Here is a 25,495-nt window from a genome sequence, read left to right as displayed (position 1 = left end):
AATTCCAAAAAAATAGTAAGATGTCATTTTCACCTTTTAGATTGTGAAAAAAATAAGATTAATATTGAGAATAGGTGAAGATGTAAGGAAACAGTAATTCTTGTATACTGGTGAAGGATAGTTTAATTGGCAACATCTATTTGAGAGGTTTGATTGAGCATGCCCTTTGACTTAATTCCACAATATCTTCTCTAGAGAACTGTTTGCAGATATGCAAAATGCATGTGCAACAATGTTTATTGCAGTCTTATTTATAATATCAAGGGATTGGAAAATATCTGTTTACTAGTAGCGGAATGGTAAAAAATTATGTTTTATGGACACTATGGAATAGTACAAGTAAATTAAAAAGACTGAGTGATATTTATAAATACTGATGATAGAAAGTTACCTAAGACATAATAGGTACATGAATGAGCAAGTTGCAGCATAGAAAAATGTTTGGAAGGAAACAACGAACTAATAACTATGAACAGAAAAGGGTAGGAGGTAACCGAGGGAAACTTTCACTCTATTTTGTCTTATTATTTGGTATGATTATAAATATACATTCATGTATTACTTGTGTAATTAAAACATTTTTAAAAGAAAAAATTTAAATAATGGTTGGCTTCCCAAACCATCTTGAAAAACTACTCTAACCCCATAAAGCAGTTGTCCATTTACTATGAAAGGTAGAAGACAATGTCATTGAAATGCAAGTAATTCGACAAAATTGAAAACGTTTTATTTTTATAATTTTATTTTGAAGTAATTTCAAACCTAAATAAAAGTTTCAAGAATAGTACCAAGAATCCCACTCAGGTGAGTTTTGTGAATTGCTGCAATTATGTTTTTTATAGCAAAAGGGTCAGATCCAAGATCATGTGTTACACGCAGTTGTCATGACTCTCTGGTCTCCTTAAATCTGGAACATCCATCTTTCCTTGACTTTAATGACTTTGATAATTTTAAATACAGGGCAGTCATTTTATAGAATGTCAATTTGATTTTGTCCAATATTTTCTATGGTTAGACCTGGGTTGTGTATTTTTGGCAGAATTATTACAGAGGTGATGCTGTCTTCTTATTATATGCTGTCAGATGACACATGATGTTGATTTATTCCCTTACTGGTAGTGATAACTTAGATCACTTGTTTAAAATCGTGTCTACCAGGTTTCTGTAGTTTACAATTATATCTTATCTTTTTGATTAACAAGTAGTTTTTGTGAAGATACTTTGGGACTATGTAAGTATTCTGTTCCTTCATTCCATTTTAACCCGAGTTTTAGCATTCATTGGTTTATTGCCCCTAATTTCTGTGTGACAAAGAGTAATTTAAAAATTCTATCCACATTTATTGGTAGACATTCTATTGTAAGGACGAGATTTCCCTTCTCCTAATTAATTAACATCAGTGTGGACTCATGGATAGCTATTTTATTCAATTACTATTATTAATTTTGACTCTCAAATTATCCCTGATTTGACCTATGAGGGCCCTTTCAAGCTGGCTTCTGTGTCCTTTTGACACATCTCCATCATTCTTTGAATATTTTATTTTCTGAAATAAAAATATTTTCTAGCCTTGAAACCAGCTATTTCTTGACAATCAAAATCCAAGCTCTAGGTGTGCTTTATGTTCCTGGAGTGGTGTTCCCAGTCCTCTCAGCATTCAGAATTAGGATACATATATGTGAACAACACACACACTTTTGCATCATGGATATGTGTGTGTGTATGTATGTATATACATAAAATTCACAACGATAGTTCCAATTCTAATCCAATATTTACTCTCACATTCCCTTTTATTTGTACTTCTCCAACAGTGAGAAACCTGGATTCTGTATCTTCAAGATATTAGACAGCATTTGGAGGAATAAGCTTAATTGGCTAAGGCTACAGTATAGGTAAATATAAAGAAAGTGCCTGAAGAGGAACTAACTGTGCAGATGAAAGCCAGGAGAGCAATGTCTTTCTGGGGGACTTTTGGAGGTTGTGGGGTTAATGAATGTTCATTATAACCACCAGGAAGTGATAAAAGCCCATAATGGTTTATGTTATTGCCTGAATGGGATTATTTTAACGAAGTCAAGAAGTAAGGTATGAATATTGAGTTTGTAAGTATATCTTAGCCTCAGATTTTTATTCTGCACCCTCACCAAATTTAGTTTTACTTGTAATTCACCAAAGGTCTAATCAATCAGCATCCTCAAAAATTGTAAAATCTTCCATAAAAAAGTTACACAACTCCCCAGTTTGAAATTTGGGGGTGCTTGGGGTGCTACTCTATCCTTTTGGATTAATAAACTCTAGCAAAATCTGTGAGTTTGGAGAACTTGTGTTTAGTATTTTCTTTCTGTTTCTTCTTTCAAACAAATGTGCTGTACATCGCTCCCCTACCCACTTCTCTGCATTTTTAAAACAAGTATACTTTGCAAAACCATGGTTCAAAGTGTTGCAGATGAAAGTCTTCCCTCTGTCCATATTTAATCTTGGCAAAAATGTTTAGTAGTGCATGATATCATAACATAAGAGCATCTATGTACAAACATATACAATTTTATTGATATCTCTACAGACTACAAGAATTTTAAGTATAGTCACAATTGCTGAGTGCAACAGAAAAATAGTAATTTGTCATTTTCTGAAAAGATGCAAAAATTCTGAAGATGAAAGAAAGATACATCAATGATGTCATCTGTTTCTTATTTCCTAGAATAAAACATCACATAATTACTAAAAATTATAGGTTATTAGAGATTTTGATTCTGTGTACACTTGTCTATGACCACCACCTAGTTTATTTTCTGGCTTTGCAGTTGAGAAGCACAGGCCAATACCACAGGGGAGCAGTAAGAGAAGAGAGAACTCTCACGTTTTCTCATTGAGGGTTATTGCCTTGGATAGGCAGACTCTCCCTTTTTGAAGGTGAAAACAGTCTCTCAGGGCACTGGAGGCCAGATCGTGAGTTACAGACATTCTTCTCCCTTTAAACACATGTCCAATAACTAAGAAAAAAATATAAGTGGCCCTGGGAGCTAAGACAACAATCAAAAAGGAACTGCAATTCTTCCTTCTTGCTAAGATCAAGTCCAGTAAAATATACTATAGCAGAACAGGTACCTAGTACCCATGTCTCCTCCAAATGAAGAATGAAAAATAAATTTGGGCCTGATTTAATAAATGATTGTTTTAATTTCCACTATCCAACTACTAACAATTAGTTTTCCACTTAGCTTTACATGCTGTTGAATTTCTTATATTTCTTCTTGTGTCTTGTGATGTCACATGTATAAGACAATCAAAACCTAGATGTTTGAATAGGAATAATGGCCAAGTCACATGGGAGAAAATCACAAAGACAGAATTATTAAAAGTCAATGGGGCATTGCCTGGTCAGAAATTTGCACAGAACCTTTGTTTTGGGTTACAACACAATAATTCTCAATCCAGACAACACTGTATCTTTGCATCTTGCCTTCCATGACTCCTCAGAAGTGGGGCTTGGATACCAGCCGAGGTAGACAAATGTGTCTTCCCTAATTGACCATAAAGCTGTGTTTGTCAGCCCTGGCTGACACTGGAACCACATTGGGGGCTTTCAAAAATAACAATGTTCGGCTCCCACTCCGAGAGATTTTGATATAATTGGAATTGTAAAAGCTCCTTAGGTGATTCTCATGTACAGCCAAGGTTGAGAATCAGTTCCCTACATAACTATATAAATAAAAGCGGCCATCTGTGCCTCTAGTTTCTCATTAAAACCTCTTCCACTTAACTCTGGCTCTCATGTCCCTCCCCACCCCAATCCTCTTGCACCAAATTGGCACTTCCTCTTACTTTGCAAAGTCAGACCTTATCTTCTGCATTTTATCCCTTTAGGACTATGTTATACGCAATTATGTACACTAAACTTGCTACACAACAACCATACTCCCTGTAATGGTGCCATCCAGAATACATGACTTACTGGCAAGTATCTCTGGCACCTGGAGCAGTGTGTATATGAAATAGTATGTAGTCAGTAATGGGGTTGGTGTTACAGAAGACAAAGGTGAGGAAGCTGTGAAGGCTACCACTTTTCTCCTGATGCAAAGAGCAAACCCTGATAGAAATGTCTGAGTCCTTTTGGCATTGCCTCTCAAAGAAAGTAGTCAAGTTATAATGTCTTTCATAGGGTCAGACTGTAATCACATTCTCCTGGGTTATCCCAATGATCCTAAACCAAGGAGAGGATTTTTAGCTTACTTTTCTAGACCTTTTTCATTTTTCCCTTCTGCCAAACATTTTATAACCAAGTATTTAAAAGAGCTCATTTTCATCTTCTTCAACCAACCTTGGGCATAATCTCTCTCTCTTTCTTTCTCTAAGCCCTGGAGAACCCTTAATGCCGATAACAGATAGATGGTACATTTAAAATTGGACACATAGGTCACATAAAAAGGGACTCCAACAATAAATTTTTTCCTTTTATAATCCCTTAAGATCTTTGAGGAATAGAAACCTAGATTCTGATTTATTAACTTGAGAATCACTCCAAGACTATATAAAAGATTTGAAAAATTGTGTTTATGACTAAATTATCAGGAAACATCTCTCTCAGTTCTGTCACTATCCTTCCAAAGTTAGATGATGGCCCCTATGGTGATTGGGGCACTAAGTCTGAGTCTTAAGTGTAGGAAGCAAAGTTGTAAGGGATTAAAATAAATGATAAATCAATCATCCTTCCCTCCAAACACCAAGGTTAATGGATGATTTCATGGTAGGGATTATTAGATTCAAGAAAACAAATACTTCTAGCTTCTTATTGGTGAATAGAGCACAAAGACCCATTTTCCCCTGGGACACTAAGAAGGGTTTATCTCCTGAGGGAGTCATAGGGAGATAAAGTCGACTTGGAGACTGTAGCTTGCAAGCTTATCTTCTGAAGCCACCATAGTAGATATAATGTAATTTTGATGACAAAGACTCAGAGTTATTTTCTCTATCATTGTCCAAGTTACTAGGAGTATTTTTCTTATGTTCCAAGATAGAGGCAAGACATTTAAACAGTGGAGAAGAGACATGTAAAGAATTACATGGATCAACAGTACTCATTTTCCAAAGACGATGATGATAAGATGGTGGTGGTGGTTGTAATGGTGTGTGTGCATGCACATGCATGCTAAGGTCAGTGCAACAGAACAGAAAAGTTCAAAGAGAAAAATCACATCCACATCAGATTCTTGTTATTGCTGTCTCTTTGAATTATAAAAATAATTCTGATACAGTAAAACCTCATTAATTTGTATTCCACTAATCAGGAGTTGGGGAGATAAAGTATACATTTTCTGACTCTATCATCTTTTCTCAAAATTACTGAGAACATTTAAAGGAATTGCCACTTCAAAAAAATACACTAAGAATTAAAAAATCTAAAAAAACAAATACTATTTGGGGCTACTAAAATAACCTGGATTTCAGGAAAAATGGTGAATTCTTAGGAAACACAAATGCAAATCTGGTAAGACCTGGAATAATCAAAATTCATTAAGTCAAACCCATTAATTTTTTTAAAAAAATTATTTTTGAAGGAACAACATATTACAGGATGGGTCCTAGAACCTGCATATATTCATTTTCTATGACTTTTAATTTCCAGAATCAGGTTAAATAATGATAGCAGGTGTCTTTATTTATTTATTTGCCTCTAGAGCCTCGCTGTTATGACAGATAACTTTTATCATATTAAGGGTATGCCTTATTTCACTTTGAAAAGAGTTTTTAATAAGGAAAAGGTGTTCGGTATCTACTGACATAATTTGTGGCTTATATCATTTAGCCTAAAGAGTGACAAAATTATTCATTTTGTATCATTAAATTCTCTCTGTATTTCTGTTGTCTATAATGGTGACTAAGGCCAACATAGCAAAAATACTACATTTTATAAAGATTTTCAATAATAAGTATTGAACCAAAAAGTATTTACTAATGAAAGCCCTTGTTAATCAGAAATGTAGTAAATCAGAATCTCTTTCCCAAAACATTAACTGAGGTTTTACTGAATCATATTAAAGAGAATGACCAGTTTGGTCTGTGAGTGTCAGGCTGCAAGAGCACCTTTGGATTGAAGACACCACTGGGCTTGAACAGTAATATACTGTGTAATTGACAGACAAAGATACAAATGGAGCATTAAAAACATATCCCTTTAGAAACTGAAACCAGAGTGTGTGAAATCAGTTCTCAAAGCTAACTGCACTGTTCCTGTAGTCTAGTTTCCCCCAACTTATCATTAACTCCCCTGCAGAGCACAAGCCAGGCTGAAAAAATGCTTTGAGGTGACCCAACCCTGCACGGTTTATGACTAAAACTAGCCAATTGTTCTGAAAGTGACAAACGGAAATTACTGTGTGAGGAATGACTTATTATCCTGGCAATACTCGATTATGACTGATAACGGTGATGATGTAAAATATTATGGAAAGACAAACATTAATCAGACTCTTGCCATAAGAATTCAATAATGTCCTAGTATAATGAAAGTTATAGATGAGAAGAAAACTCTGGTTTTCTTTTCTTTTTCAGTTGGGTATGGTAAATGTACCTGAAATACACTGATATCTTCTAATGCAGATTTTTTAAATTGTCAGGTATGGCCCAATTTATAAAAATAGTTTGCCATAAATCTTTTTTTCTTCTGTCACAACATGCTTTTTTTCTTTTCCTCTTAGGATGTTAATTTATCATGCAAAGATTTTTTTTTTAAGTGCATTAATGCTTTTGTTTGTACAGGATTTTTTCAAATCAGAAGGACTCCCCGTAGTTCCTAAATGTAAATCCTTAGCAAATGACAGGCCAAGATGATAGCTCCATTCCACGTTGGGAAAAGACAAACTCAGCCGTGTCTTGGGATTTTAACCAGGGTTCCCGCCTTTGGGTTGTACAGTGTCTAATAAATTTCCCTTATGATAACTTCAGATGTACTGTAATGGAACATTTTGTAGAAGAAACTGGCTTCTAGCAAGTTGAATAGTGATGCTGGGAATAAATTTGGTTTCCCTGAATAATGGTTTCTCAAAGCAGTCAGAGCTTCTTTAGAAGTTTAGAATTGGTACCATTTCTTATCCTTATATTTCAGCATTAACTGCAAAGAAAAAATAGTCACAATAAAATGTTTTTAAGAATCTTTAAAAGTACTAGCCAAAGCAAGCCCATATAGAACCAATCATGCATATCTAAATCTTAAATTTATAAAACTTCCTTTACTTTTTGAAATAAAGTACATATGAAAAGGTTTTTAAAAAATAATGAAGCTGAAAAGACTCAGCTGATTTTTAACGATTAAAGCAAAAAGTAGTGTGTGGATTCCAGGTTCTAGTGCCCCTCACACCTTTTTTGGGTGAGGAGGGAGGATCATATAATGTATCTAAGCACCTTTTTAGTAGCAGATGCACAATATAGACCCAATGTATCAGAACCAATGAATAATTTTCTTTTAAATTATCTCCTAAGGTAAAGTAGTATTAATATAGTATTTAAAAGCATTTCTCTCCCAAATACTGGGGGAATTATGACACTTATAACGAGATCCAGGTTACCCTGGTTCTCACACAGGATTACTTACAGTGACATCTCTGCACTTTCTTGTGCAGGGCCCCAGTGTTTCAAGTTATTATTGTATGAAGACGCTATATTAAGCCGTTTACCTCATGTGCATGTTTGGAAAATGCTTCCGCGCTGGTCATCATGCCTGCAGTCTTCTCTTCCAGCTCTCCTAGCCTCTGTCCTCTCTCATCAAGTGCGATCCGAGCACGTGTCAGCTCTCCCATCACCCCTCCGGCAGCACCTTTCATCCCTTCTATACCACCTGGTCCGGGAATATGCTGGGCCAAGCTGCGAGATGCTCTTCCTGCTGAAGCTTCCCCAACTGGGGATTCAAGCCATAGCAGTTTAAGACATATTGTCAGTAATTCAAATAATTAGAATCAAGTTTATCACCAAAGTACTTACCTTAAATTCTAGTGTCATAATTCTCATTGAGAGAGAGACATATTTGTTCTTATCGTAGATGGGTATTTGGAGATACTAGCTTTTACCCACAAAAATATCTATGAAAGAGTCTGAGACTGTGAGGTAACCATATTGTTACTGCCTGCCTTTGTATGTGTGTGGATTCCATGCAATATGGCATCATTGCATTTCTTGACATTGCTGAATTGGGATGCTCACAATATATGTGATTTCATATTTAACCCATATCAGGGTTTGTTCCAATCTTAGGTCTGTTCATTTGTTTAAATTTCTGCCTGTCTTCATTCCTACCATCTCTCTTCCTGTTGCTATCATCCTCTGTAGGCCTCAGTTGTTGTTACTGTTTAAAGATGTGTGTGGGAGGAAGTAAATACTAAAGAACAGGGTATGCATGATGGACATTAGTATACATGTGTTGAAATTTTGTTACTTTATAAAAGAATAAAAATTTCCCTATCATTTACAAAGTTCAGTTTAATTTTAATGATTTTTTTGGAAGTTTTTATTGAAAGACAGCTATCTTGGTAGAAATTTAATGAGCATTCTTAAGGATGTAATGGTAGGAGTAATATCAAAAGGTATTTTTTTAAATTAGAGGCTTATTGAGATATAATTCACATACTTTATATACATAAAGTGTACAATTCAGTGGTTTTAGTGTGCTGAGAGTAACGCAACTATCACCACTATCTAATTTTAAAACATTTTCATTACTCCAAAAAGAAACTCTGTGCCCATTAGCAGTCACTCCCCCTCCCTCCTTGCCCCAGTGCTTGGCAACCACTAATCTACCTTCTGTCTCTATGGATTTGCCTATTCTGGACATTTCTTATAAATGGAATCATACAATACGTGGCCTTTTTTCCTTCTTTAATTTAGTATGATGTCTTCAAGTTTCATCCCTGTTGTAGCATGTATCAAACTTCATTTCTTTTTATGGCTGAATAGTATTCCATCATATGGAGGCACCTAGATCTTTTGCTTGGTGAAAAGTTCAAGAGAAAGGAGTTCTGATCTTCAAGACCAAATAGGGCTGAGATATTCTGGGAAATACATTCTTTCTGAAAATGTTCCCTAGTATCTTTCTACTCCTTTTCGATTATTCATCAGAGTTCCACTGGAAGAATTTTAAAGTAATTTATTCTGTAGCATTGATAAACCTTGTGTTCTGAATAAAGAATCTGTTTCCCAGCAGTGATTAAAGGCAGGCAGATTCACAAACATTTTTTCCAGAATTTAGTAATTGATTATCTTCACCCTGCCTTGCAGGTATGATCTACTTGCAAATGATGTATTTATTAGCTTACTCATTATTTGTATGAATTGCATATACTGTTTTTGTTAAACTATTTCCTAATATGAAGTAACCGATTTTATTCATGTTTGGTAAAAAAATAATTTTCATGGTATAGAAGCAAAAAAACCTGGTCTGGAATTTGAGACCACATATTACATTAAGTTACACACACACACAGAAACAAGTCTACTATTCAGTGGTACAGTTTCATAATCAGGAGTTTACTCACAGAGCTCTTCTCTGTCAAATGTTTGTCCACTTCCACCAAAGAGTCCCTTGAGAAAGCCTCTGTTTTGAGCTTCTGGTGTCTCAATGGGAATAAACAGATCTCCTAGCATGTCCTGTATCAAATTCAAACAGAAAAGCATTAGAGTAACTAAAAATAAAGTGATAGAAAAAAGATAACCCTGTAGTATGTTAAAGCACAGAATAAAAAGATAGCTTGGAGCTCCTGGGTGGCTCAGATGGTTAAGCATCTGCCTTCAGATCAGGTCATGATCCCAGCGTCCTGGGATCAAGCCCCGCATCGGGCTCCCTGCTCAGCGGGGAGCCTGCTTCTCCCTCTCCCTCTGCCTCTCTCCCTGCTCATGCTCTCTCTCTGTATCTCTGTGTCTCAAATGAATAAATAAAATCTTAAAAATAAATAAATAAATAAAAAGATAGCCTGCTTTCCATATATTTTCCTGGCGATTTTTGCTTTGCTCACAGTTTTATTTCTGGCATTTCTTCTCTACCTCCTTTTTGTTTCCTTCTCTAGTAACTGACATCTGAAAATTTTCATTTTTCTGTCCTCTTCTTTTCTCCCCTTTACAGTTAGAAAACATGAGAAGCTAATATATTTACCTTAGGATTAATTTCTACCTGATCAATGACTCCCAATCTGGATTTAGGATCCTTTTTCAATTACCATAGCCTCTTTCTGTCCTAACCCCTTTCCTGAACCAAGCACGGACAACCCTATGAAGAAGGAAGCCTTTGGTAATATGTGGAGGACGTTTGGATTTATTTTTATATGAAGTACAAAACTAGGAAATGGTTCAAGACAAATGAGTCAAAATATGAGTCAAAAACGAGCCTAGCTCCTGCATAGTAAGATACAATTGTTTTCAATATTTGATGTGCTTTAGAATGACTGGAAAAATCCCTTGTTAGAAACATGGATGTTTGGGCTTTATTTCACACATACTGAGTCAGAATCCATATAGATGTGCTCTGGTTATCTATATTTTTAATGTGTTCTCCAGGTCTTTCTGAAGCACACCAAAATTTGAGAACCACTGGTGTGGAGGAAGGCACTTCAGCCCAAAGTCAGGAGATCTGTGACCTAATATCAGTTTGTCTATGAACCTGCAGCCTGACTTTCTTCATCCTCTTCCTCTCACCTCTACTCAACAGACCTGCAGTCTTCCTCCTGGATCCCTTCTCTTTGGAAATGGCAGCATCATCTACTTAGCCAGAAACCCAGGAATAATTATTAATTCCTTCTTTTCCCTCACTGCTACAACTACTAACCCTCCAATCCAACTGATTATACTTTATAGCAATTGAATCTGCTAACTTTTCTCCATTCTCACTGCTGGCTGCTTTAAGACATTGTTTTTTTTTGGCCTTAATTATTTTTAAAAAAGCCTCCTAATTGTTCTCCCTTATTCCTTGAAACAATACGCAACCAGAATCTTAGTTTTCATAAACAAATCTGTTAAACCTTTTTAATGACTTCCTGTTGCCCTTGGGATAAATGCCAGATTCCTTAGGCTCTTACCAGGTGCTCCCAGATCTGTTCTGGAAAAATTCTCCAGCACTATCCCTCCATCCTTTTCACTAACTCTTCACTTTGTTGGCAGTTTCCTGAACTCCTGGGGTTTTGCACACAACTATTCTGCCAGGAATATCATTTCCTTTTCCATTCCCAGCCATCCATTCCTATGGACAACTCTTACTCCTTACAACCCTTTTCTAACTAGCCCTCTCTTCTGTTCCAGCAACCCAGGGGCCCCTCTTCCATGTCTCTCCACCTCTGGCACAGCCACATATAGGCAGTCTCTTCCAGAGTGCTGTGGTTGTCTCTTTACTTACCTCCCTCCACACTAGCGGGTAGGGACTTGTATCTTGTTTTATCACTGTATTCCTATAGCCTAGCCAAGTACCAGGCATATGGTAAAAACTCAGTATTTACTGAATAATAATAAGAAGAACATTATTATTTATTTTAAAAATATACTATGTTGGGCGCCTGGGTGGCTCAGTCGGTTAAGCAACTGCCTTCGGCTCAGGTCATGATCCTGGAGTCCCGGGATCGAGTCCCGCATCGGGCTCCCTGCTCGGCGGGGAGTCTGCTTCTCCCTCTGACCCTCCCCCCTCTCATGTGCTCGCTTTCTCTCATTCTCTCTCTCTCAAATAAATAAATAAAATCTTTAAAATAAATAAATAAATAAATAAAATAAAATAAAAATATACTATGTTCCAGGCACTGTGCTCAGCGTTCTTACTTAATTCTCACAACAGTGCTCCAAGACTGAGCGTATGGGTGGGTTAAGTAAAATGCCCAAAGTTATACAAGTGGGCAAAATACAACTGAAATAGTTCAGAGCTTATACTCTCAACCTCTAAACTAAAACTGGCTTTAGTTTTCTTTTTTGTAAAATAAGGGGGTTGAACCAATTAAATCTCTAAGATGCTCTTTTCAAATTTTGTAACTGCTTATCCAAGGTTAGATAGGCATTTATATTTATTCTATTTCAGGGCTCTGCTTACTGCTATGATAAAAAACAAATGCCCAATTCTAACCCACCAGAAATGTATTTATTTTGTATGGCTCTTAATCAAAATTAATATTTCTTCAAAAAAAAAGTCCATGAGCTCCCTGAATTGTATGCAAAATTTTTGTGTATATGTGCATATTCCCCACCTGGGAGGGAGAGAGTTTATAACCTTTTTTTTTTTAAGAGGGTTTATAATCTTACAGAGGATTCTCTGTAGGTAAAACAACAACAACAACAACAAAGAATAAAATGAACAAACAAAAAATCAACCATTAATATGTATGATCTTCACTTTCTCCCTCTCACTTCCCTTTTTTCTTATTTTTTTCTGTGTATACCTAGACCCACACTAAACTTGACAGGGTCACAATGATGAACATATATTCAAAACATATTCTAGGGAAGGCATATTTATTGCCTGGCCCAATAATACTTTAGCTTTTAGATATCTCTCTAATTCTCTTTTTACAACCATGTCCAGTGTTTATTCATAAATGTGCCTGACCTACCTGAAGATTATCACACATCTCTTGGCTGTATGTTAACCGCTGAATTTCAGTAGGAGAGACGAGGTATAATGCCTGGCCTTCATTGGTAAAACAAAATGTCCGTGCTATCCTCATGTCTGTCAGTGGCAAATAATTAACATCCAACACTGGGCGAAGACTAGGTAGGCTGAATGGAAAAAAGCAAATCCACATTTCATATTCAGGTTGTTAGAAGCTTTAATTTCTCTGTGTAAAATGTGCAGACCCTTACATAAAAAATTATTTTTATACCACTATTTTATGGTTGTTTCTTTTTATTCTCTTGAAGTCTCAATGGTAAAAAACTAGACTTTCACATTAAATCATATATACACAAAAAATCATGGGCCCCATCCTTTATCTTAATCCACACAGATACTTAGCAGATATCCTTGGAGGCTGGATTAAATGCAGTGGCCAGCAATTTCAGGATACTGTTTGCAGCATTTCACAGGTTCCTACAATATGGTTATAGTCTGTGGTTATGGCAGAAACACCATAGCTAGAAAGTGGCTGACTGCATACTTGGCCTACTATCTCCTTTTAAGGCAAAACTCCTGAGTCTGAGGAGGTTATGCACTGATAGACACATGGAATGGATCCAGTTCACTGTGCCTGGCAATGGAGTGGCTTTGCTCCCCATTCCTCTACTCCCTCTATACACAAGATATGAAAATTACCTATAACTTAGGTCACCTGCGCTGAAGGCATGATGAATAAATAAACATGGTTAAGGTTATAAGGGAATGAGAATAAGTTACAGATAATAGAATTTGCATAGCCAAATGAATACCACTCATCTCAAGTGTCTTACCAAATGGCTATAGTCTTATCCTAATGTTGTAGCCCATGATTTTGCCTATTCATTAGAATGTCCATTTGGACCTGAACAATTCGTTTCCCTTTCTTTTCTCAATAGAACTTAGTTTCCTCAAGATATTTTACAATCCTTAATACTGCTCAGAACTTGAGTTTTGAAGAGAGTATAAAGAATGTCCCTTTGGATACTTCCATGAGCCAGTTTTGCAAACTACTGAAGAAAATTAATCTCATTGCTTTTAGATCACAGCTCTAATGCCAAAAGGAGAAAAATAAACTTGTCATTAAATCTCAAGCTTTGAAATCATTCAACTGATTCTGATGTGTATAATGATTTTAAATTATCCCAGATCATAAAACCAGTACCTTGAAAAAAAAGTACTGACTTCTCTCTTATGAAAGTAGTTTGTAATTACAAGTTAAGCCTTAGAACTTTATCATATAGAATGGGACCTGAAATCTGTGCAGCTGGAATAAGCTTTCCATGAGGTTCTAGCAATATATTGTCCAATATGGTAGCCATTAGCCATATATGGCTATTGAGCAGTTGATATGTGTGTTGTGTGAACTGAGATGTTCTGTAAATGTAAATTATATACTGGATTTCAAAGACTTACATGTTATGGCATTTCAAGTAATTAAGATCTTTAGGATATGAGTCCAAAACAAACCTAGTTACACAGACTTCCATGATAGATTCAGTCAAATTAATGGGTGGCAGTGGGTGAGGGATTCTAATGGACTTTTCTGATAAACTACATTATTTATGTAGCATAATAAAAGTAAGCCAAGAAAACAGAAATGGTGTGATTACTTTAGGTAGGAAAAGGAAAACAGTAATTCAATTGCTAAAGACTAGGAACTAAGTGATTTTAGTATATGTGCTGCCGAAGTAAGGAGGGAACTACGTGATTTTAAAGCTGAAAAACAGATTTTTTTTCTGTGCAGGGGACACTTTATAAGGAAAAAGTTCACAAAACTAGCAATGGTTCTCACTAAAAATGACTATCACAGCCCAGTTTGAGAACTTATTTATAGATAAGCCTCTAGTATCCCTTTCTACTATTTTCTAGGTCTGGGTACATTAGCATATAAACAATCATTAGCTACCTGCCAACCATCAGAAAGGTAGGACTTGAGAAGAATGGACTCAGTATAGTTCATTTCTGATAGGATCTGGAAAGATCTAGGAAAATACTTAGCATGGGAAGATGATCAATTGGTAATGCCAATTCAAAGGATTCAGTTCTTCAAGCCACATATTATTCCCTAGCCACAACTAATATATTACTAAAATCATCCCAAAGTAATTTCCTTTCAAATATTTTTGAAATCCTCAGGAACACATGAAAATTTTCCACTTGGGGACATAATATTAAAGTAGCATTATCTTGTAAAGCAGCTTTTACAAAGAGCAGAGGAAGACAGAGATATCATCTTAACTCTCCTGTTGTTATGACTCCTGTTCTTTTTTTAAACTCTATTGTTTTTATTTCTCAAGAAATTTCCCTTCTCAAAATGTCAATGGTAGCACATATTTATTTAAATGGAAATTAATTTGCAGATATACCCAAAATCATTCGAGAAAACAAGACACACTAAAATTTTACAAAAATAGGGTAATCACTATCAAGCTAAAAATCTCAGTTGTGACAACAGTTTAATGTCTTTTAGTTTAAAATAAAAATTTGGAGTGACTAAATGGGAGCTTAGGGGAGGGCAGGGTATGGATGATACACATTTTTTTTTCTCCTCAAAACTAAGGCATTCTAGGAGTTAAGTCATCATTTTCAAACAAGACTGGAATGATTTTCATGACAAATACCGAAAAACAGTTTGAGAAAGAGAAACCAGATAAAAGAAAGAACCAGAAATATCTAAGAGAATGAGAAGACAATAAATGTTTTTATTTTTTCAAAACTTTAACTAGTTTTCCTTGGGTTACAAATCTATTCATGTCTCCCCTATTTAAAGAAAATAAAACAGTAAAAACATTCTTGAAAACCTAGTTTTGCTCTTGAACTGCTTTCCTGTCTCTCATCTCTCTTTTTAACCACAAAATTTCCTGGAAGAATAATCTATACTAAGGATTGGCAAACTTTTATTAAAGTGCCAGATGGTAAATATTGTAGGCTTTGTAGGTCATAGGGTCTCTGTTACAACTACTCAACTTTGCCTTGTCTTGCAAAAGCAGCCAGACATTATGTAAGCAAATGGGTGTGGCTGTGTTCCAAAAAAACCTTTATTTATGGATATTGAAATTTGAACTTCATATAATTTTCACATATTATGAAATATTCTCTGATTTTTTTCAACATTTTAAAATATAAAATCCATTCTTAGCTTGCAGGCTGTACAGTATCAGATTAGAGGGAGGGCAGGATAGATATGGTCTGTGGGTGGTAAGTTTGTCAGCTCCCGATCTCTACCACTGCCTCTAGCTCCATTGAAAATTTAGTTTTTGCCTCCACCATGCTCCCAAGATTTGCCTTCTCAAGGATCACTAATACCCTGTTAGTTGCCAGGCCTAGTGTTTCTTCTTCTACCCAAATTCTTTGGCCTCTCTGCTATATCTGACTACCTCTTGACCATTGTCTTGGTGGTCTTCTATCTTTTGTTTGGATATTCTTCTACCGTTTCATGAAGTTATTCTCATCCTTTTCCTATGTCTCTGATGACTTCTCAATATCCTCTGCTGGATTTTGTTTCTTTTCTACTACATAAATGTAGAGATATCCTCAAGTTTTTGTTCCCAGATCAGTCTATTTCTCCTTTCTTTTTATACTGTCTTCTCTAATGATCTCATTCACTGCTGTAATTTTCACTAATGCATTTACATAGATGACTTCCAAAGCTGGATCTTCCATATTTTTCTAGGAGCCCAGACCTTAAATTGCTTGCCAAACTTCTGCAGGACGGCTTAAAAGCACCTCAAATTCAAGGCATTCATTCTCAAACTTCTCATTATCAGCTTTTCCAAATTCTCATAACTTTCCCATCTGCTAATGACATCACTGTTATTCAAGTTCATAAAAATTTTTTAACCTTTAAATTCTATTCTAATTCTGAGATTTAACGATCTCCATCACCTTCACAATCAGTTTTACATTCAGCAAGTTTCCCTCAATTATCCCTCACATCTGTTTCTACTTTGCTTTCTATATAACTAACATTTTAGTTCAGAAGACCATTTCAAGCTCTCCATATAATTTCTTAATGTATAGCTAGAGCAGGTTAGCTACTAACTGATTAATATCAAACTCATTAGCCTGCCATTAAAGGTCCTCAATTATTTACCCCAATCTACTTCTTCAGTTTACCTTCCTCCCAACATCTCCTTTTTAATAACATATACCAACTATCTCATGACTTTGAATTCTGAGGACTTAGTTTATGTCTAGAAGGTTCAACTTGTGTATCTTATCTCCCCCAATTTAATAGTAACCTTTTTAAGGACTAGGACTATGTTTTTACTAATTTTTATATCCTTCACAGGCCTAGTATAATGCTTTACTATCTCAGTGATTTTTGGAACCAGGTGAGTTGTTAAAACAAATGATAGGGACTTCTACACAGATTATGTTTATTATGTGTTTGTTGAACTCATAAAATCATTAGGTAATTAATTTTGTATCTAATGAATTTTATTTTAATTTATTAACAGTATAATGAAATCTCTCAGCTGATATCATATTATTATGGTTGTCAAAGGGCATAAACTTCCAGTTACAAGATTATTAAATTCTGGGGATCTAATGTACAACATGATGACTTATAGTTAACCATACTGTATTGTATACTTGAAGTTGCTAGAAGAGTAGATCTTAAAAGTTCTCACCACACACACAAAAGTGGTAACTGTGAGGTGATAGATGTGTTAACTAACATTATTATGGTAGTAATTCCACAATATATACATATATCAAATTATCATGTTGTACACCTTAAACTTACACAATGTTATATTTCAATTGTAGTGATAACTTTTAATATACTGTTCAGTGCTGGTCTCACTCTTTACTAGACTTGCAACGTCAGGCAAATTTGAGCTTTAATTTATTAACATGTAAAATGGAGGATGCAAATACTACTTTGTTTTCCTATGTCCTACAGAAATCATAAGGACCAAATTTAACTCTGTATGTAAAGTTCTTGTGTGGATTATAAAATATAGTAAAAGTAAGTTCATTTCTTTCCCTTATAGTTTATTCATTTTTATATTTTATGCCTAGCATAATATCTGAGAGATAACATATGTTCAGTAAATGCTTGTGGATTAATGTGTGAATGACTAGAAAAATCACTCATTCTTTAGATTCCTTGAAATCAATTAAAATATATATTTCACTCACAATGCAATGCATTTTTAGCAAAAGCAAAAAATAAAAAAATAAAAACCCCATAGTCTCCTCAAATTGTCAAATAATGAAACATTCACAAACATAATGAAGCAATGATCTCAGGTTGCTTCTTGATTGCACATTACACATATACTTTTCAGAACTGTACCTTGGTCACACTGTTGTGATTACCAGATAATTTATAAAGAAGGCAAGTACCTCATTATCATGATATGCCCATTGGCACAAAAGCATGCCAAGCAGGCACTGTTACACATGACCACCACATCTGCTTGGAGTATAAAAGATGTCTCGGTGATGTTATGAACATAAAGACAAGTCTGAGAAGGCAGTGAGAAGACTTTGGCTTGTTTTTCTGAGCAGATTATTGTATACTGATGATCTCCTATTTCTTGGGATGGAGAAGGGCAGTTCATGACCAGTTTCCTTCTCCAAGATTTTTCATTTTCATCTACGTTGTTTGGATCCCTCCAAACTTCATATGGCGGTTGCATTAATCCGCCATTTCGGTCCATACAGGAGAATGTTAGCACAGCTCCTTTCAGTGAGAGGAATGTACCTATAAAAACAATTTCATATCACTGGCATGTGAAATTCTTTCTAAAACAGTTGTTATTCATTTATGGGTAGTAAATGTTTTATACTGATAATTTACATCTATAGTGTCATAATATTGCAGTAATATACATGTATCAGTAGATTTGTGAGTTCATCATTTGCAATTTCTTGGCATCATAGAATGTTAGGTCTAAAAGGGGCCTAAGACATCAACTTGTCAAATCCTTTCATTTTATTAATGAGAAAATGGAGACCCAGAAAAGTGATGAGACTTGGGGCATGTCACATGGCAAGTTAGTGGTTGAGCCTGGACTAGAACTCAGGTTTCCTAATTTCTAATCCAGTATTCTTTTACCATACTATATAGACCCCCTTAACATCCTTTTTTAAAAAGCAAATTTTAGAAAATTTATAATTTTTATTTATTGAAAGAAGTTCAACTGAAAAAAATCATACCATCTGATTCCATTTCCTTATTTCTTAGGCTCATTTACTAGAAAATGGTTTTTTTTTTCTTCTGAAATTGAACACCTAGAATAAATTTCATGAAATTTTAACATATAGAGTTCATGCTTGCAATTTTGGTTGTATTAAAAAGTCCTTTGGCTCTTAGGCAGGCTTATGCATCTTTATACAGAAAAGAAGTTTACTCACCTGGATTCTCCAAGTTTGAATATCCATGCCCAATTATTACCTATGGGTGTTTTTGCCAGTCCCAGAGGACAGGATACTATAAAGCTTAAGAGGTAACCTGTGATAGATTGATCTTTGGACATTGTCAGACTGTCCTTAAGCAATGCCCCAGCAGTCTTTTTCTTCCTTTGTCCTCTGACATCATGCAGAGAGAGTAAGGGGATTAACCCAGGCTGATATGGCTCAAGAGTGTACATACAACAGACACTTAAAAAAGAATGATAAATAAAAATACATTCCATTTAGAAAGTACTCTATAATTTAACATACTTAAAATTTATCAAATTTAAAATAACATGTTTAGGTGTTTTAACATCCCAGTTGTGTTTTAAAATCCACTTCAAAACTAAGAAGACTGTAAATGTCCTACAAGGGTAACTGAAGAAAATAGGAGAGCAGGGTTTAGGCGCTTCAGTGTGAGGGTCAAGGAATAAAAGAACCGTTGTCCCAGTGTCCCATGGGGAAAAAAGATAATGCCAAAAGCATTAGACTTTTACTTGGTATGAGGAAGATTTTGAGAATAGGGTGTTGTAATCTAATTTTCACTTAACAGGATCACTCTTCCTGCTGGGTATATTCTAAAGGGAATCAAGGTTGAACAAAGGGAGAACAGTTAATAGGTTAGTACGTTAAATCAAGGCAAGAAATAGATAGAGGTTTCCTCCCATCAGGTGGTAACAACAGAGATGGTGAGCAGTGATCAGAATCTGAGGATACTATAAAGGTCAAACCAACAGAATTTGCTAATAAACTGGATTTAGAGTGTGAAAGAAACATAGTGGTCTAGGATGATTCTAATGTTTCTGACCTGAGAAACTGGAAGGATGGAATTGCCATTAACAGATGTGGGAAAGAATATGGGGGAAAGGAAAAGAATACCAGGAACTCAGTTTTGGATATGTTAAGTTTGAGACGCTTATTAGACATCCAAGTGGATGTTAAGTAACTGGATATCTATGTCAGAAATTTGGAGATGGTTACAGACTATAAATACAAATATATGACCCATCAGATTATCAATGGCATTTAAAGTCATGAGGCTGGTTGATTTCATTTTGGCCTTGAATATAAATAAAAAACAGAAAAGGTTTGAGCCAGTCTTTGGGCATTCTGATGTTTTAAGTCCAGTGAAATGAGAAGGAACCAGCAAAGTGGACTGATAAGGAATGGCTAGAAAGTTAGGAAGAAAAGTATGTAAATATAGTGTTCTGGAATCCAAGTGAAGTGTTTTTAATGTAGGGACAATGGTAAACTGTGTAATATGTTGCTGATATGTCAAGTAAGATGTGGCCTGAGAACTGACCATTGGATTTAGCCCTGAGTTCAGTGGTGACCTAGATAGAAGTTTTTATTGATTGGTATGGGAGAAAGCTTGATTAGAATGGAGACGAGAGAATGGGAGAAGGAAATTTGAAATAGTGAATATAACACAAACATTTCAAGGAATTTTGCATTAAAGAGAAAGAAATGAAATGGAGCATTTTGCGGGATAGATTCAAGAGAGTTTTTCTATTTTATTTATTTATTTAAGATTTTATTTTTTAAAGTAACCTCTACACCCAATGTGGGACTTGAACTCACAACCCTGAGATCAAGAGTCACATGCTCTACCAACTGAGCCAGCCAGACACCCCAAGTTTTTCTCTTTTAATGGGAGAAAGAACAGCATATTTGTATGCTGATCTAGCAGAAAGATAAGTATTTATTACCATTATAATTACACAATTAGGTGTAATAATACAAATATAATGTAATTATATAAAGGAAACAGAGGAAAAGTTGCTGGATTGACTTTCTTGAGTGTACAAGTAGAGAAGTTGGCCAAGTTGGGAGCTTACACAGTTTAGTCATAATAACAGGAGAGAATATAGAGACCATGGAGAGATAAGCAGACAGGAGATATAGATGTGGTGGTTGAAGTTGTTATCTGCTTGTTTCAATTTCCACAGTGAAAGAGGACACGTGGTCATTAGCTGACATTGAAAAGAGCAAAGGAGGTATTGGGGGTTTGAGAAGAGTGGAGAAATATAATTGTTCAAGAGCATGGGAGAGAGGACTAGGGAAATATAGTAAATATAATCACCCAGCAGCAAAGGAGCCTAGTTGAAGTTATTAATGATTTATTTCAAAATGAGACTATTTATTGTGTTTATATATTTTTCTCTAGCCATGTTCAACTACACAGGCATAGAAATAAAGTAGGTAGAATTAAATTTAACCAGAATTGTGATTAAACTGAATTTTCATGTGTAATACTGTGATTTATATTCTGTGTCTGACACAGAGCTCCTAAAACCCTTGGAATTTCTAAATGAGAAGGCAACACAGGTGTCTTTTATTATGTTAATGAGGTGACTTTTGGACCTCACCCAAGGATGGGGGCTGGTTGCCTGAGGAACCAACAATGTGATTAGAGGTTAGGACTTTTAGTCCCACTACTTCCCCACCACGGAGCAAGGAAGGGGTGGGGGCTGGAGATTGAATTCAATCACCAGTGGTCAATGATTTAGTCAATCATGCCTATGTAATTAATGAAGCCTCCATAAAAACTCAAAAGGGTTGGTGAATAGGTGGAGGTGCAGGGAGAGTAATGCTCCTGGAGAAGGCTTGGAAGCTCTGTGTTCTTTTCCCTACTCACCTCTTCCATCTGGATGTTCATCTGTAAATTTTAATAATAAGCAGGCAAACGGTAAGTAAACAATTTTCCTGAGTTCAGTGTGCCACTCTAGCAAATTAATTGAACCCAAGGAGGGGGTTGTGGAAACCCCAGATTTATAGCCAATGGGTCAGAAGCACAGGTGATAAACTAGACTTCCGACTGGTGTCTAAAGGAAGGAGAGAGGGCTGTTTTGTGGAACTGAGCCCTGAACCTGTGGGATCTGATAGTTATTTCCAGATAGTGTCAGAATCGAGTTAAATTGGACATCTAGCTGGCGTTGCAAAGAATTGCTTGCTATGAGGAAAAACCTCCACGCGTCTGGTGTCGGAAGTGTTGTGAGTGTGGAAGTTGTGAGTGTGAGTTGTGAAATGAGAAGAGGTACACAGGACAAACACAGAAGGAGGAAGCACTGGGTTTTTCCCTAAACAGGAGCCAAGAATTGTAGCTTTTTCCATCCCAGCATGTAAAGTTGCTTTTGTAGAATCACCTGGGAGCTCATTAAAAATGCAAATCCTCAGACTCCACCTCAGACCTACTGACTTGGAAACCCTTGGGGCGCGGGCCAATAATCTGTGTTGTAACAAACCCTCCAAGTGATTCTGATACAGACTAAAGGGATAACTACGGGGAATGGATAATCTTTCGGTGCTTTTCCATTCTCAGTGGAAAAATTCAATGATTTAGTGCACTTCAAATTTTCATATCATTGAATTTGTTGTCAAGAAAACCACAGTAGATTAATGTGAAAAGTTTCCTTAAAAAGGAGAAGTGGGCTTTTCTGTGTTGAGTGGCTTTTGATTGCTGATTCAATCTCCTTGTTAATTACAGATCTGTTCAGATTTTTTATTTCTTCATGATTCGGTCTTGGTAGGTTGTATGTTTCTAGAAATTTATCCATTTCTTTTAGGTTGTTCAGTTTATATGCATAATTATTGTTCACAATAGTAGTCTCTTATGATCTTCCAACTAGGCTTTCTCTCTTTTCCATGGTTATTTATAAAACACATCTGAACCTACCTTCATAGTTAACTCTTTTATGTAGCTCTTAAAAAATACTTTTTTTTAAAAGAGCAGTTTTAGGGTTACAGAAAATTGAGTACAGAATTCCCATATGCTCCCTTTGTCCTTTATTATTAACATCTTGTATTAGTGTGGTACACTGTTACAACTGGTGAGCTCAAGTCTTGAAAGAACTGGAGAATAATGACAGAAAATTGGAGGAGACAGGCTCCCATTATGTATCTTTAAATAGTCAAGGAAAAGCTTTGTAAATATTAACTAACCAGATACCACATTATTAAGTTAAATCTCTACTTATTTTGTATTTTGCCATCATTTTTAGTCTATGTTTGTTAAGAACGGTAAAGGACTTTCCCATAATATTGAGAGATCTGTTAAATTATTTCCAGATCTGTTTATTTCTAGGCTTGTGACATAGAAAACCATATTTGTTAGACTATCTCTTAGAAAATTGTCTTCCACTTACAGTTGTAAACTTGTGTACACAGGAGTTAGATTTTCACCTTTAAACTTGTAAGGAATGCCTGGCACATATTAGGTGTCCAATATGGATAATAATTTATTGAGTTAAATAGTGGATTGAATTAGCGTTTAATAATTCATTATGACCTCACTGATCTGGCTCTAATTCAATCACTGTAAGAGAATTGTGCATATTTCCTTAAAATTAGGAATGTAGTAAAAGATATTTTCTCATCATGAAGTATGTTTACAATTAAAGTGACCCTAAGAGATTAACTTTTAAAATACAATGCATTTTATGGGCTGAATTGTGTCCCCACCAAATTCATATGTTGAAGGCCTAAACCCTAGTACTATATTTAAGGTAGAGTTTATAAAGAGATGATTAAGTTAAAAGGAGGTTGTTAGAGTGGGCCAATCCAAACTGGTATCTAAGAAGAGATTAGGATACACAGGGAGACACCAGAGGTACATGCATACAGAAGGACAGCCATGGGAAGACATGGTAAGGGTGGCTATCTACAAGCCAAGGACAGATGCCTCAGAAGAAACTAGACCTGCTGACACCTTAATCTTGATCCTCTAGTCTCCAGAAGTATGAGAAGATCAGTTTCAGTTGTTTAACACACACACACACACACACACACACACATTTATCTAAATTTGCCACACTAGTAGAGAGCTGACTATTCCACCTACAATAAGTAAAAATCTACAAGAATTTAGCACACCAGTTAACAAAATATAACTCTAACCTAGCATTCTATATATATGCATTCTTTTAAAATAAAATTCCTTATCCTATATATTAATAAAATTCTTATTTTTTTTACTTAAAAACTATCTGAAAAACATCATACACTGGAAATACAAAGTAAAAGTTATTGAGAAGAACAAATTTTAAAATGTTCAAAGGAATTGCATGAGGAATCACACTCATCTCTTCTTTGGAAGGAAGGAAAGATAATTCAAGAGAATACAACATATGCTTTAGCAAAATACTCGTAACTTATGTTAAATTCTTTAGGCACTAGGATAAAAAAGAAAGAAATTGTATGGCATGCCTTTGAAACAAGATGGGAAGGTTACCAAGGACTTTAGAAAGCTATGTCAAGTCAGACTGCTTTTAGATTAATTGTTCTGAGTTCTTCAGGGATGATTAAAAAACACTCATAGGCTCTGATCTGGCATGGAACTTTGGAGAAATAATTTAATTCATTAAATACTTTAACTTTTGCATTAAGGTTTTCCTTAGTGCTTTTCAGAAACCTTTTTCCCAAGGCATTGTTTAGGTGGGCAGTTCCACAGTTTCCTACCATAAAAATAATTATATTATTTTATCCTAAGGAATGGTAAGTTGCTGTATGACAAATGTTGGGATAGTATACAATTTATGAAATTTTCAATAGTTTCCAGTATACAGAATACTTACAAACTTTATTCCAGATCAGTATAAATTAATGTTATACCTTATCTTATATCTAACTGTTAAAAAGTAGCAACTGAGAAATAAAATTCCTTACCACTTGGCAATACCATGACTGGCTCTGTAAATCTTTGTTCATCTGCTGAAGGTAGGTTCAGGGAGATGATTAAAACCATTCCCAGACTAGTTCCAACAAACAAACAAGGGGAGACCGTAGGGTCATTTTTCCGAGCAAAGGATTCCATGAAGTATAGTGCTGTAATTGCTTCTTTCGAATCTTTGTCAATACTGGAGATGCTAGAGCTTCTAGAACGATTATAGGAATTTTCTCGGCTTTCTATAGAAATTCAGAAAAACAAAAATTGTCAGTGTATTTCCATAACAAGTAAAGTCAGACTTAGTACATGAAAAACAAAATTATGAAGGGGAAGTAGAATTTGATTCCTTGTTAACTGATCTGGAAGACTGCTTGTCCAGTTCATCAGCTTATTTTGATAATGAAGAGATTGAAGTCCAGATATGTAAATCACAAACTTTGGCAGAGCTGGAACTAGAAGTTGAATCTCCAGAGTTCCAGTTCACCAGGTTTTTCTCCCTACATTACCTCACAAATTAGTTGAAATTTTCTGGTCTGGAAAAAAAAATATTTAGTCTGAGTAGTCAAGGTTACAAGAATTTCTGGTACCATTTTAATTATGGTTTCCTTCTATCTCTCAATTGTTGAAAATAGTCCTCATGATTTCTTGGCAATTCCCACCTACTGACAACATTATGGCTACTTAACTGAAAGGTCACAAATGTTCTTGGTGAATACATTTCCCTAACTGACATAATTTTTGGTTTTGCTATATTTGGAGTGACTGCAGTTGTTATATTTACCAAGGCCAAAAAGAGCAACTGCTATATCCCT

The 25,495-nt window shown here is 35.4% G+C and overlaps 1 protein-coding gene across 1 annotated transcript in view; it reads right to left on the bottom strand.

Annotated features, from left to right (window-relative positions):
* Positions 1–2,557: 2,557 nt before the first annotated feature.
* STXBP5L (syntaxin binding protein 5L) overlaps positions 2,558–25,495 on the bottom strand; it is a 429,885-nt gene continuing 406,947 nt past the window's right edge. Inside the window, exons 23-28 of the mRNA XM_045902962.2 lie at positions 24,683–24,922; positions 17,966–18,326; positions 12,570–12,735; positions 9,528–9,639; positions 7,677–7,897; positions 2,558–7,114 (exon numbers count right to left, since the gene is read on the bottom strand). Coding sequence (XP_045758918.1) covers positions 7,073–7,114; positions 7,677–7,897; positions 9,528–9,639; positions 12,570–12,735; positions 17,966–18,326; positions 24,683–24,922 — 1,142 coding nt within the window. The 3' untranslated portion in view covers positions 2,558–7,072. The remainder of the gene's footprint in view (positions 7,115–7,676; positions 7,898–9,527; positions 9,640–12,569; positions 12,736–17,965; positions 18,327–24,682; positions 24,923–25,495) is intronic.

The sequence above is a fragment of the Mirounga angustirostris genome, unplaced genomic scaffold, assembly GCF_029215605.1.
Source record: "Mirounga angustirostris isolate CCGP_5_RB_7025 unplaced genomic scaffold, mMirAng1.0.hap1 SCAF_1, whole genome shotgun sequence".
Classification (NCBI taxonomy): Eukaryota; Metazoa; Chordata; class Mammalia; order Carnivora; family Phocidae; genus Mirounga; species Mirounga angustirostris.
This window is presented reverse-complemented; position numbering and strand designations above follow the sequence as displayed.